The sequence below is a fragment of the Octopus bimaculoides genome, chromosome 2 (genome assembly GCF_001194135.2).
Source record: "Octopus bimaculoides isolate UCB-OBI-ISO-001 chromosome 2, ASM119413v2, whole genome shotgun sequence".
Taxonomy (NCBI): Eukaryota; Metazoa; Mollusca; class Cephalopoda; order Octopoda; family Octopodidae; genus Octopus; species Octopus bimaculoides.
In genome coordinates, this window is record NC_068982.1 from 85583695 (window position 1) to 85595376 (window position 11682).

The following is an 11682-nucleotide window of genomic DNA, read 5'->3' on the forward strand; positions in this document are numbered from 1 at the left end:
GACTACTGACCGAGGCCTTTGGAAATGTGCTGTGCGTAAGAAGACCCGGCAAGCCAAGTGAGATCGTTGCCAGTGCCCCTGGACTGGCTCTTGTGTGGGTGGCACATAAAAGACACCATTTCGAGCATGGCCGTTTTCGTGCGGGTGACACGTAAAAGCACCCACTACACTCTCTGAGTGGTTGGCGTTAGGAAGGGCATCCAGCTGTAGAAACTCTGCCAAATTAGATTGGAGCCTGGTGTAGCCATCCGGTTGCACCAGTCCTCAGTCAAATCGTCCAACCCATGCTAGCATGGAAAGCGGACATTAAACGATGATGATGATGATGAATGGCATATATCAAAATGCTGCAATGCATCCCTCTCTCTCGGAGAGGCACAAGCACATACACAGACATATACACATGCGGCGGTAACTGCTGCCTACCAAATTCAATCACAAAGCTTCGGTCGGCCCGGGGCTATAGCAGAAGACACTTGCCCAAGGTGCCACGCAGTTGGACTGAACACAAAATCATGTAACTGGGAAGCAAACTTCCTAACCACAGAGCCAGTTATGCATATTTAATCAGTCCCAAATTTGGTCAGTTAAAATGCTACAGTGGGAGAGGAATTCTACACCATCCTATTCTTATCAGAGCTATATAATCACTGCTTATATTGCTGAACATTTTAAGGAAGTTAATTGTAAATTTGGATCAACTCATCCCAACACTGAAAAGAATGTCTTCTTTCAGCTATGCATAGCTTACATTTTTTTTTTTTATCTGTTAACATAGGGTGTTGATTTTTGTGACTATTTTCCACTTTGTTGTATGTGGTGTGGCATTCAATTTCAAACCCCATGTGTGACTAACCAACTTAGTAGCTTTACTTTTGTCCCTGTGTCAGAAGGAAGGCATGTAATTAGCATAGCAATTTTTGAATTCTCTTTCATATAGTCCGTGAGAGCCTGCAGTGACCTTTGTAAGGTAGTGTGCTGAGTGACACCTCTGTGTTTACTTCGCAAGTTGTGAAATTTGTGTTTTTGTGATCACATGTATGTTGTAGTCTGTGATTTTTGTCATGGACAGGAAGTTGGAACAAAAAGCCGATGTGAAATTTGGCGTTAAACTAGGGAAGTCTGCTACAGAGACATTGACATGCTTTAGCAAACTTACAACAACAAGGCAATGAGTCTTAATGTAATGTTTCAAGTAGCATGGGCACTTCAAAAGTGGAAGAACATCTCTGGAATATGATTTGCAATCTGGAAGACCTACCATGAGCATCCCATCTGGAAATGTGGAGAAAATTCATCAGCTTGTGCATGAGGATTGTCAGAGGACAATTAATGATGATTTGAAACATTTGAGGGAGTACATTCAGTAAAAGCAACTGGATCTGTGGAGTGCAAAGAATTGGATTCTTCACAACAACAATTCATCCTGTCACCAACCTTTCCTCACTCATGAGTTTCTCACCAAAAACGTGTTATTGCTTTCACATTCACCCTATTCACCAGATTTAGCACTTGCAGACTTCCATCTCTTCTCCAAGATGAAAGTGCAGCTCAGAGTTTGCCATTTTGACACTATTGTTGAGATCAAGCACATAAATTGAGAGCTTTGTTGTACTGATCTTGAAAGAAAAGGAGTGATTGTTCAATCTTACTTTGAATTATCCTTCTGCTATGCCAGTATAACACTTTCAGCCAATGTTGTGATCCAAGCTGATCCTTGTATCTTCTACTTCATATACAATAGCCTTTGTTTTACAGAATTTATTTTAGTGTGCATGCATTTTTACTCGTGTAGGAGCAAAAATGCATGTACCTGACCTAGTGTTGGGCAGCTGTACCTAATGCATGTGCTCTACCTAGATTTCTTGCTTCAAGTGAGATTTTTGCTCCCAATGAGAAGTCTCACTGGTTGGAGTAAAACTAAAGCTAATATATATATAATAAGTTTGTTCTGGGTATGACAGTAAACAGTATCCAGTGTTGAGGTTCCAGTTCAGAAGTTCTAGATTTGAGGAGCATAGTGGCACCTCTTAATTACTATTACACCCAAGTTTTTTTCATGATCTGGTATGGTAGTATCTGCCAGGGTCCCATCTATGGGTTAAATTGATTTCCCAATACTAAAGGAAGTTAACATTATTCTTGACAAAACTCTGAGGAAGACACTTTTTGTAGGAGGAAGGTACTCTGACATAAAACTTGCAGACAAAATAGTACCAGTCATCTTGCAATGCTTGGCATTGGAACTTACTATTGTAATCGAGAGAGTCACAAAAGTGTTGTACAAGTTTTTGTCACTTAAATCCAGTGATATACAGACATCTTGCTATCATTTCATTTCTTAATTCATTTTGTACTATAGAAAGTCCTATTGTAATGGATGTGGCATAAAATGTCATATCCATGCACATGCAAGGATGAAAGTAAATCAAAACAATCAGGCTGAATTTGAGATGACTATCATCTGACAAGATGAAGCAATCATCATGTATGTATGTGCATACATTCATTTGTTTATCCATACATACTTTGTTCATTCATACATACTTATTTCTTAAAATATCCCCTATTTCAATTTGCTATGAATAAGAATACACTATATTGTAAGTAAATTGAATGTCAGCTGGTTTCAATTCTTGATTTCAATTGCGTTGTTATTGAAATTAGCAATACCCTTCATTTCCATACATCTATTTCCCAAAAATATAAGACAAATCATTCAGTTACTAAAACTCACCGCAATACTGGGAACTCCAGCACACTTGGCAAAATACTTTAGACAAATAGGTGACATATGCAAGAATATTCGTATTTCTTGTCCTGCCTATACATAAGTTGAATCACAAAATTGAAGTCTTATACACATTTTTTTTCTTATCTGTTTCAGTTCAGCCAACTCTGTTGGTAAACTTTTATCTCCATCAGGTAAGTGTTGTCATTCACAACTTTTTCACAAAATCTTATTCAGTTGGAAAAATAAAATTCTAATACTTTTACATTAGTTTAAAACCAGTAAAATAATTCATTTGATAATTTAAAATTGTTATTACTTCATTGCAGACAACTGAAACAAAAGAAAGCTATACCAAACTTGCTATATAGACAGATAAGAATTCGATTTGTAGTCAACTAAAAAATATTCATCCAGTTTCTGAATAGTTTAAATATAATTCTCCAGCAAATAGGCTCAAGTATGGCTATGTGGTAATAAGTTTGCATCCCAATCACATAGTCCTGAGTTCACTCCAACTGCATGACACCTTGAGCATGTGTCATCTACTATAGCTTTGGGTCAACCAAAGCCTTGTGAGTAGATTTGATGAACAGAAACTGAAAGAAGCCCATTATATATATATATATATATATATATATATATATACATGGGCTTCTATGCACCTGTAACCTACACAATCTACTGGTCTGTAGCACCTTCCCCTCCTCCATCCCAACCCAACTCGGATCCTGTCCATGCTCCAGATCCCACTGCCACACCTGTCCTTTCATCACCAACACCATCTCCCTCACTGGATCCTACCAGCACCCCCTCCACATTTGTAACTCCTCCTGCATTTCTTCCAGCCTTATCTATTGCATCAAATGTAATCTCTGCAACAAACTCTACATTGGTCAGACTGGCCGACTGGTTCACTGAACATCTACGAGATGTTTGGCTACATACGAATCCCCTCGTCACCCACCAATTTCGCTTGGCCAACCACTCCACCTCAAATATCACCGTCTTTGGCCTTGTCCTCCACCACGGATCCACCAACTCTTAAATTCGCCTTGAACAGCATTACATTTTCAGTCTACAAACACAAACTCCTTTCGGACTTAACACAATTCCATCCTCTCAATGACTGTCTCTACACCCTCCTTAAAAAATAACTTTTTATCCTATCTTATATTCACTCACTATTTATAACTTTCATTTTTTCTGGAAAAAACTAGATACTTTGGCCAGATAATAGATAAAAATGGATGAAAACTGGATCCATCCAGAGCAACTGCAATAAAAATATGCCCACACCGAATAATGTGACTATGTTACAAGCATTCTTGGGATTAGTAAATTACTATCAAATTTACATTCCCAATATACATAATGTAAGGGCCCCGCCCAATGATCTGTTAAAGAAAAATACAAAATGGTGTTGGACTGATGAGTGCCAGAAGGCATTTGATGAGTTAAAAAGCATTTTAACATCAAACTTATCGTTAATGCATTTTGATCCAAAGTTGGATATTATATTAGCTACAGATGTGAGTGATTACGGTGTAGGAGCTGTGCTTCTGCACAAATATGATGATGGCAGTAAAAAGGCTATAGCCTATGCATCACAATCATTATTACCAGCTGAAAGCAACTATAGACAGATAGAAAAGAAGCATAAGCAATCATATTTGGTGTGAAAAAATTACATAGATTTATTCATGGAGGAAGTTTCTGTCTACAAACAGATCATCACCCACTACTGTCAATATATGGTCCTAAAAAAGGAATACCAACACACACAACAAATAGACTACAGCGATGGGGCACTACATTATTGAATTATGACTACAAAATGGAATATTTACCATAAAAAAAATTAGGGCATGCCAATGGTTTGTCCAGACTGATACTGAAACGCTGTGAGCCATTTGAAGATACAGTAATTGCAGCTTTAAGAGCAGAAGAAGAAATAAAAAATGTAATGTGAAGTATGGTACACAAATTATCAGTAATCCTAGATGACATAAAGCAAAATGCAGTAAAGGACAAATTCATAACAGAAGTGAAAAGAACACTGTGGTCAGGAAAAGTAAACAGGAATAAGATTGGTGCAAAATGAAACCAAGACATGAACCTATACTCAATTTGTAGTAGCATATTGATGTATGCACAGAGAGTAGTAATACATGAAACACTGCAAAAGAAAATGTTGAGGGAATTTCATATTGGACATCCTAGTATTTCGAGGATGAAAGCTTTGATGCATAGCCATGTGTACTGGCCAAAAATGGATAGAGAAATAGAAAATTTGGTGAAAGGCTGTAGAGAATGTGCTCTAGCAGCAAAATTACCAACAATAAAAAGTGAACCTTGGCCAAAAGTAGATGTTCCATGGTCAAGACAACACATCAGTTTTGCTGGTCCTTTAAACAGTTCATACTACTTAGTGGTAGTTGATAGTTTCTTGAAATGGCCAGAAATTCATAAGTGTAAAAATCCAACCTCTTCAACTGTGACAAATTTTCTATATGAGCTATTTGCAAGATTTGGCATCCCAGATGCAATAGTGTCTGACAATGGAACATAGTTTGTGTCTTTTGAATTTAAAATGTTTTGTAAAACATTCATGGTAGAATATGTAATTATTGCACCATACCATCCCAAGCAGAATGCTTTGTTGATACATTCAAGGGAGCCTTAAGAAAGCCAGATACGGAAGTCACGGATGAGATAGCTCTACAACAATTCCTAAGAGTATATCATGTGACATCAAATCCAAATACACCAGCAGAGCTGATGTTTGCGAGGAAAATAAAATCAGTCTTCAACAAATTGCTACCTGGCAAAAATAGAAAGACTGCAAGGGAAAATACAGCAAGATATTTCAAAATTTGCAAAAAGGTATTTGTGAGGGCATATAAGAACGGAAAACAGAGTTGGGAAGATGGCATGATTACCAAACAAGTTAGGAAAAATGCTATAAATGGTAGGAAATAGAAAAGGTGTATACAAGAGACACATAAACCAACTGAAAAAAAAGATTCATTGAGAGCGAACCCAAGAGAATGGAAGACCCAATGGAATGGTTATATGATACTTTTGAAGTACCAACATGACTACAGTTGATAGAACACAGACGCATAAACGTAAGAAAAAGAAAATGTACGGAGTTCCTGAAAGTTGATACCAAACAGAAAAAAATATTAAAAGTGTAACTAAGAAGACAAAAAAACTCAAAAAAAGGGAGGTGGGTTGTTATAAAAAATAATGCTATTAAAAGAAATAGAATGACACACCTTAAAAAAAAAAGAAAAACTTAAAAGGGGAGTGTTGTGGAGATCATAGTAATAATGGTACCCCCTTCCCACGTGATGAGTGGTATGTACTAGTCACTATAAATAGGTGACATCGGTCAGTGTAGTAAGAGAGTACAAAGTTGACATTCTTAGATAGTCATGGTCTTACTTGTCTTACTAAATATTCTGCTATACCAGAGTAGACGTTATAACAATCCAACATTAAGGATTACAACACTTGTTCAGTGACTTTCCTAATCTGGTCTAGTAATATGATACTTCTGTAATTACTTCTCTCTAAGGCATCCCCTTTACCCTTGTAACAGTTGACTATGATGCTGCTACAACAGTTGCTGGGCATGCTCCCTTCATGAACATCCTGGTTCGTTATATGTGTAACTAAGCCTTATACTACTCTACCAAATATTTAAAGCATCTCATTGGTAATGCCTGATGGACCAGGAGCTTTTCCAGTCTACATATTCTTAATTGTTTTAACTATAACATTGCTGTCAACAAGAATGGCTGGACCCTTTGTCAGGTTCACATTAGGAAGATTCTTTTTTCTCTCATTCATTCTCCACATTTAGTAGACTTTCATAATAGCACTTCTATGTCTCTTTCTTTTCAGAATCACTAAGTGTACCATTATCCTTCCATACACACCTGTCTCCTACAACATCTTGGTTTTTCTCTAATACACTAGCTTGCAATTCAGAATACCTCATGTCTTTGGTCCTCACAGTGTAGAACATTAGCAAACCTCTTCTTTCCTACTTCTCTTGCTAAATAGACTTGTCTCCTTGATTCCCATCTAGCTACCTGATATAGTTTTTTGTTACCCCATTTCTTCTAAACCTTCCAAGCCTTATTTTTCACTTTTATGACTGTCTATTTTTGTTTCACCACATCACCCTTGGTCTGGCTGGAATTTTGCATCAGCCACAGATTTCATGTATAGCTCTCCATAGGTTGTCTTGTAAGAACTTCCAATTGTCCTCTGTGTTATATGTTTCTATCACTTCTTACTTTTCTGTCAAATGATATGTATATTTCTTTGTATATTTATATATACACATGTATGTATGTATGTATTTATATGTGTGTATGTATGTTGTGAAATCCTACTTCAGTAGCTATGTGGTTGTGGGGTGTATACCTTTGCATGTCCAACCAAGCTACAAAGGTACTGGACTACTGACCCTATGTAAAGACTACCCCATGAAAGCTAGCTAAACCAAAGAGGTAATAACTGGCCTACCTGCCTAGCAGGCTGGGTGGCCTCATCTTAAAAGCTAAAGCAATGCAAGGAAATGGGCCTTAGTGTCCTGCAGGTAGTTCAGACTGCTCTATGGTGGCAGAGCGAAATCTGAGCAACCAGAGGCTGCTAAAAACCTCAGGTACCAATAGGCCATCAAGGAATTGGGTAACAACCCTTGCTATATATACAACTGCAGGTCTTTAACATGGAGAACCAGAATGACCCATCTAATGGAAAAGAAAAAGATCAAATGTGATATGCTAGGGCTCTGTGAAACATGTTGAAGGAAATAAATAAATATGAGATGGACAAATGGAAGTATCGTGAGACTGGGAAAAGAAGAAGGTGTGACAGCAACAGGTCGTATAGGGTTCATCATAATCAAAGAATGAGCTTTGCAAATTATTTCTTACCAATTGCCTTCAACATGCACCAGACTACTAGACATTCATCTCTCAAGAAATGCCACCTTGAAGATCATCCAGACCCATGATCCCACAAATACAAGCAAAGATGATGGAGTAGAATAATTCTACCAAAAGCTAGAGAAAGCGCTAGTGCACAAATTGACTTTCACTGTAGTGATGGGAGATTTCAATGGAAAAGGACAACAGAGAGAGAGAGAAATATGTTGGTAAGTTTGGATCAAGAAAGTGAAACAAAAGAAGAGGATGTTTGGTTACCATGGCAGAAACAAGATGATTTTACATTGGGAAGTGCTTATTCAGGAAACAACCTGGAAGGAGATGGACCTGAATAGCCCCAAACACTCAACACAGCATGTCTCAGTAGTAGCACCATTCAACACAGGCAGTGATCATCAATTGCTATGATAAAGACCATGATCAATTAAATCAGAGACAAAAGGTTTCTGCATATCTCTATGAAGAATTAATGCATCAAGACCTTTGATGTGAAACAATTGCAGAAGCTATCGAGAAGGAAATTTGGAGACAATTTGAAGAGTTCAATGAGGACTACAATTTGCTGGTCCAGAAAATTAAAAATAGATTTGGGACCAGTTTAAGGTTTTAAATTATTTTTTTATTACTATTTTCAGTTGCTGTGGACCCACAACTTGTAAAATGGCTTAAGCAATGTCAAGTTGATGAAGATACCATTAAACATGTAAGTAGACTTTGAGATTTGTAGTATAAAATAATTACTCTCTTTACTATGGTATCATATGTGGTACCATTGGTATAATCTTATTGTAAAAGCAGCAAATCCACTTGCATATAAAAAACTGTTACTTTCATTGGCTTCAGTTGTGAACAAAACAAATAAACACACAATTATTGTACTTTTTTTACAAGTCTATGCCAGAAGATGGGTAACACAGGTATGCAGGTCTCCAGTAGATTTACAGAGGCCATATTGTGGTCCTTGAAAAGGAACTCCAATCTTGGAGAAGTTGATTGTTCCCAAGATTTTCCAGGAGACCTAAAAAGGATTAGCTACTGTTTAAGAGAGGCACTAGTTTGTAGGTGGGTGTGATACACCATGGCATCTTCCACATTTTGGATGTCATTATTTCAAGCATTAAAGTTGTGGGTAAATACTGTTTAATTAGTAGGGTGTGTGATGAATTTTTTTGGATTTGAAGTCTATGTTCTTCCTGTGTACTGTTTGCAGCACAGCTCCATTTGAACCATTTGGAGATTTTGCAATGTTTTGTATGCAAAGGAACATGACTAAGAGGATAGCTTAACTGTTCTTGGTGGATCAAAGGTGAGAGTATTTGCTGCCTGAAATAGTTAGTATAGAACAAAGCTGTGACCAGTTAGCTAACTTGAAGTATGATAGAGTTCAAAACTAATGAGGGCATAGTTGAGACTTCAGACCATGGCAATGAAGTTTCCAGTTAGTGGAAAATACAAAGCTTTCCTTCTGATATTGCATGACAGCCTTGAACCACCTTGCTTTACTTAAAAGGGGAATATTCAGTATCCAGTTGTTTGATTAAAAAACTTATTTTTCAATCATAAAAAAATATATAAACAGTTAAATAGATCATTTTCCCCTTTTGTAGAAATGTAAGTTCAAATCCTATGACTTTATTTTTAATTCTTTTAAATTTAACCCTTCCATCATTCTTCAAAAGCTGATAAAATGAATACCCATAATTCTGTAATCAATTCATATGATAAATACTTATTCTCTTATAAAAATTGATCTTGTGTGAAAGAAATCAATGACTCTTTGTTCTTGTAATAGATCACTTATGAAGAATATTCTTATATCGATTTTGTGGAAATGGTTACTCTTGAAGAACTTCATGGTTTAAATATTAAGTAAGTCAAACTATAAAAATCTTCTGAAATATTTATTTTAAAATACCTTAATTCTTTTTCAGATTCTTTCTTTTTGCAATATTACAGGCTTGAAATATTATGGCTTTTTATGAGTATTTGATATCATGAATAGCTTAGTGATTGAGGCTATGAGTTTTAAATCTATTTTTCTTTTTTGAACACTTAATGTCTATTTTTTTTAATACTTAATGTCTATCGCAGTTTTGTGTGTTATATCTAATTTTCAAGCTCCTTTAAATATTTATTCTAAAATGAATTCTGTCATTAATTTATATCAAACTAATGTAAGAATTTTCAAAGAAGCTAAATTTGATCAACATTCATCAGTATTCTTTTGTTTTAAAGACCTGCATTTCTGGTGTGCATGTGCACGCAGGTGTGTGTGTGGAGAGAGAGAGAGAGAGAGAGAGAGAGAGAGAGAGAGAGAGATGTAGTAAGGTAGGTAAACAGAGTTATTCTTGGGATGTATCTACATGGAGCACAAAATACAGATTATAAAATAAAGAAAACAATCTATAATGGAAAAACATTATGTAATATCTTATCTCAGCAGTCATTTCAAGAGACCAAACTTAAATAATATCCATATTCATAGGTGATATGTAAATAATGTCATAAGTCAGTGGACAATGAGTAACAAGTCCAGATGAAATTGCTAAGTAAGTTAGGCTTCTCTTCTCAAGAGTTGAATGGCAAATGCTAGTCATTTAGTAGTGTTTATAAATATAGGGGTGTAGAGAGAAGAGAGAGAATTTGGAGGAAGCAGATGGAAATAGTGAGAGATAAGGGGAAGTTAAAAGGAAATGCAGGATGAAGAACAGTTACACAAAGATCAGATTTAAAGATGATAAAGTTCATAGCTGATCAAAGGAAATTCTGGTTAGTTCACCTAGCAGGGGGTCAAAGCCTCTAGCTGTAGAGTGGTTAAGAATTTCTCACTTCTCTTTTAACTTTCCTATTTGTAAATGACTCACACTTGTCACTCTATTCTTTGAAAAGAGGCCTAACTTGCTTAACAATTTCATCTGGACTTGTTGCTGGTTGTACACCTATGATATCATACATATATCACCTATGAATGTGATTATTACATAAGTTTGACCTTTTGAAGCAGTTGTTGAGATTACATAATGCTTTTTCGTTATGTATTTTTTATTTATTTTATAATCTGCAGTTTGTACTCCATGTAAATATGTCTCAAACCTTACTGTGTTTATCTATCTTATGGCCTTCATAACAGCTTGATTTGGATTGCTCTTTAAAACCACTTTCGATGCTATGGGCCTGGTCATGGATGAGGAATTTGGAATTTAAGTTCAGATTCATTTGAGTTCTACTTTGAGTCATCTATACTAAGTTTAGTTTGCTCTCACTCACTATATATATATATATAATAGGAACATTGACATTAATAATGCCTTTCACAATGATGTATATATTACACCATTTCAGTTACATGTGATTATGAAAAATTAATTTATTAATTTTTTTCTTAGTTTACTTTTCACTCTGTTCCTTGTTAAAATGCTGGGCTCTTTGATATTTTCAGCTTTCAAACTCTGATATAATGTAGTGAAATGGTAGAATTGTTTGAGCATTGGAGAGAATGCTTTGAGATATTTGATTCGACTGTGTACTGAAATCTTACTGAAGTCAACTTTGGCTTTTATCCTTTTGTGGTCAATTAAAAAGTACCAATCCAGAGTGCTGGATTGGTCAAACTGTAAGCATGTTGGACTAGATCATCATCATCATCATCATCATCGTTTAACGTCCGCTTTCCATGCTAGCATGGGTTGGACGATTTGACTGAGGACTGGTGACCAGGAGGCGACAGCAAGCTCCAATCTGATTTGGCAGAGTTTCTACAGCTGGATGCCCTTCCTAACGCCAACCACCCCAAGAGTGTAGTGGGTGCTTTTATGTGCCACCGGCACGAGGGCCAGTTAGGCGGGTACTGGCAATGGCCAGGATCGAAATGGTGTGTTTTACGTGCCAGCTGCACAGGAGCCAGTCCATCGGCACTGGCAATGATCTCGCTCGGATGTCTTACTGGCAAAGGCCACGCTCAAAATGGTGTATTACGTGTCACCT

General features: G+C 36.6%; 1 protein-coding gene across 3 annotated transcripts in view; it reads left to right on the forward strand.

Annotated features, from left to right (window-relative positions):
* The window catches only part of LOC106881831 (mitogen-activated protein kinase kinase kinase 5), a 147057-nt gene that overhangs the window by 133665 nt on the left and 1710 nt on the right, over positions 1-11682 (forward strand). For all 3 annotated transcript variants that reach the window (XM_052978404.1, XM_052978405.1, XM_052978406.1), the window contains 3 exons: positions 2888-2925; positions 8334-8401; positions 9491-9567. In XM_052978404.1, coding sequence (XP_052834364.1) covers positions 2888-2925; positions 8334-8401; positions 9491-9567 — 183 coding nt within the window. The remainder of the gene's footprint in view (positions 1-2887; positions 2926-8333; positions 8402-9490; positions 9568-11682) is intronic.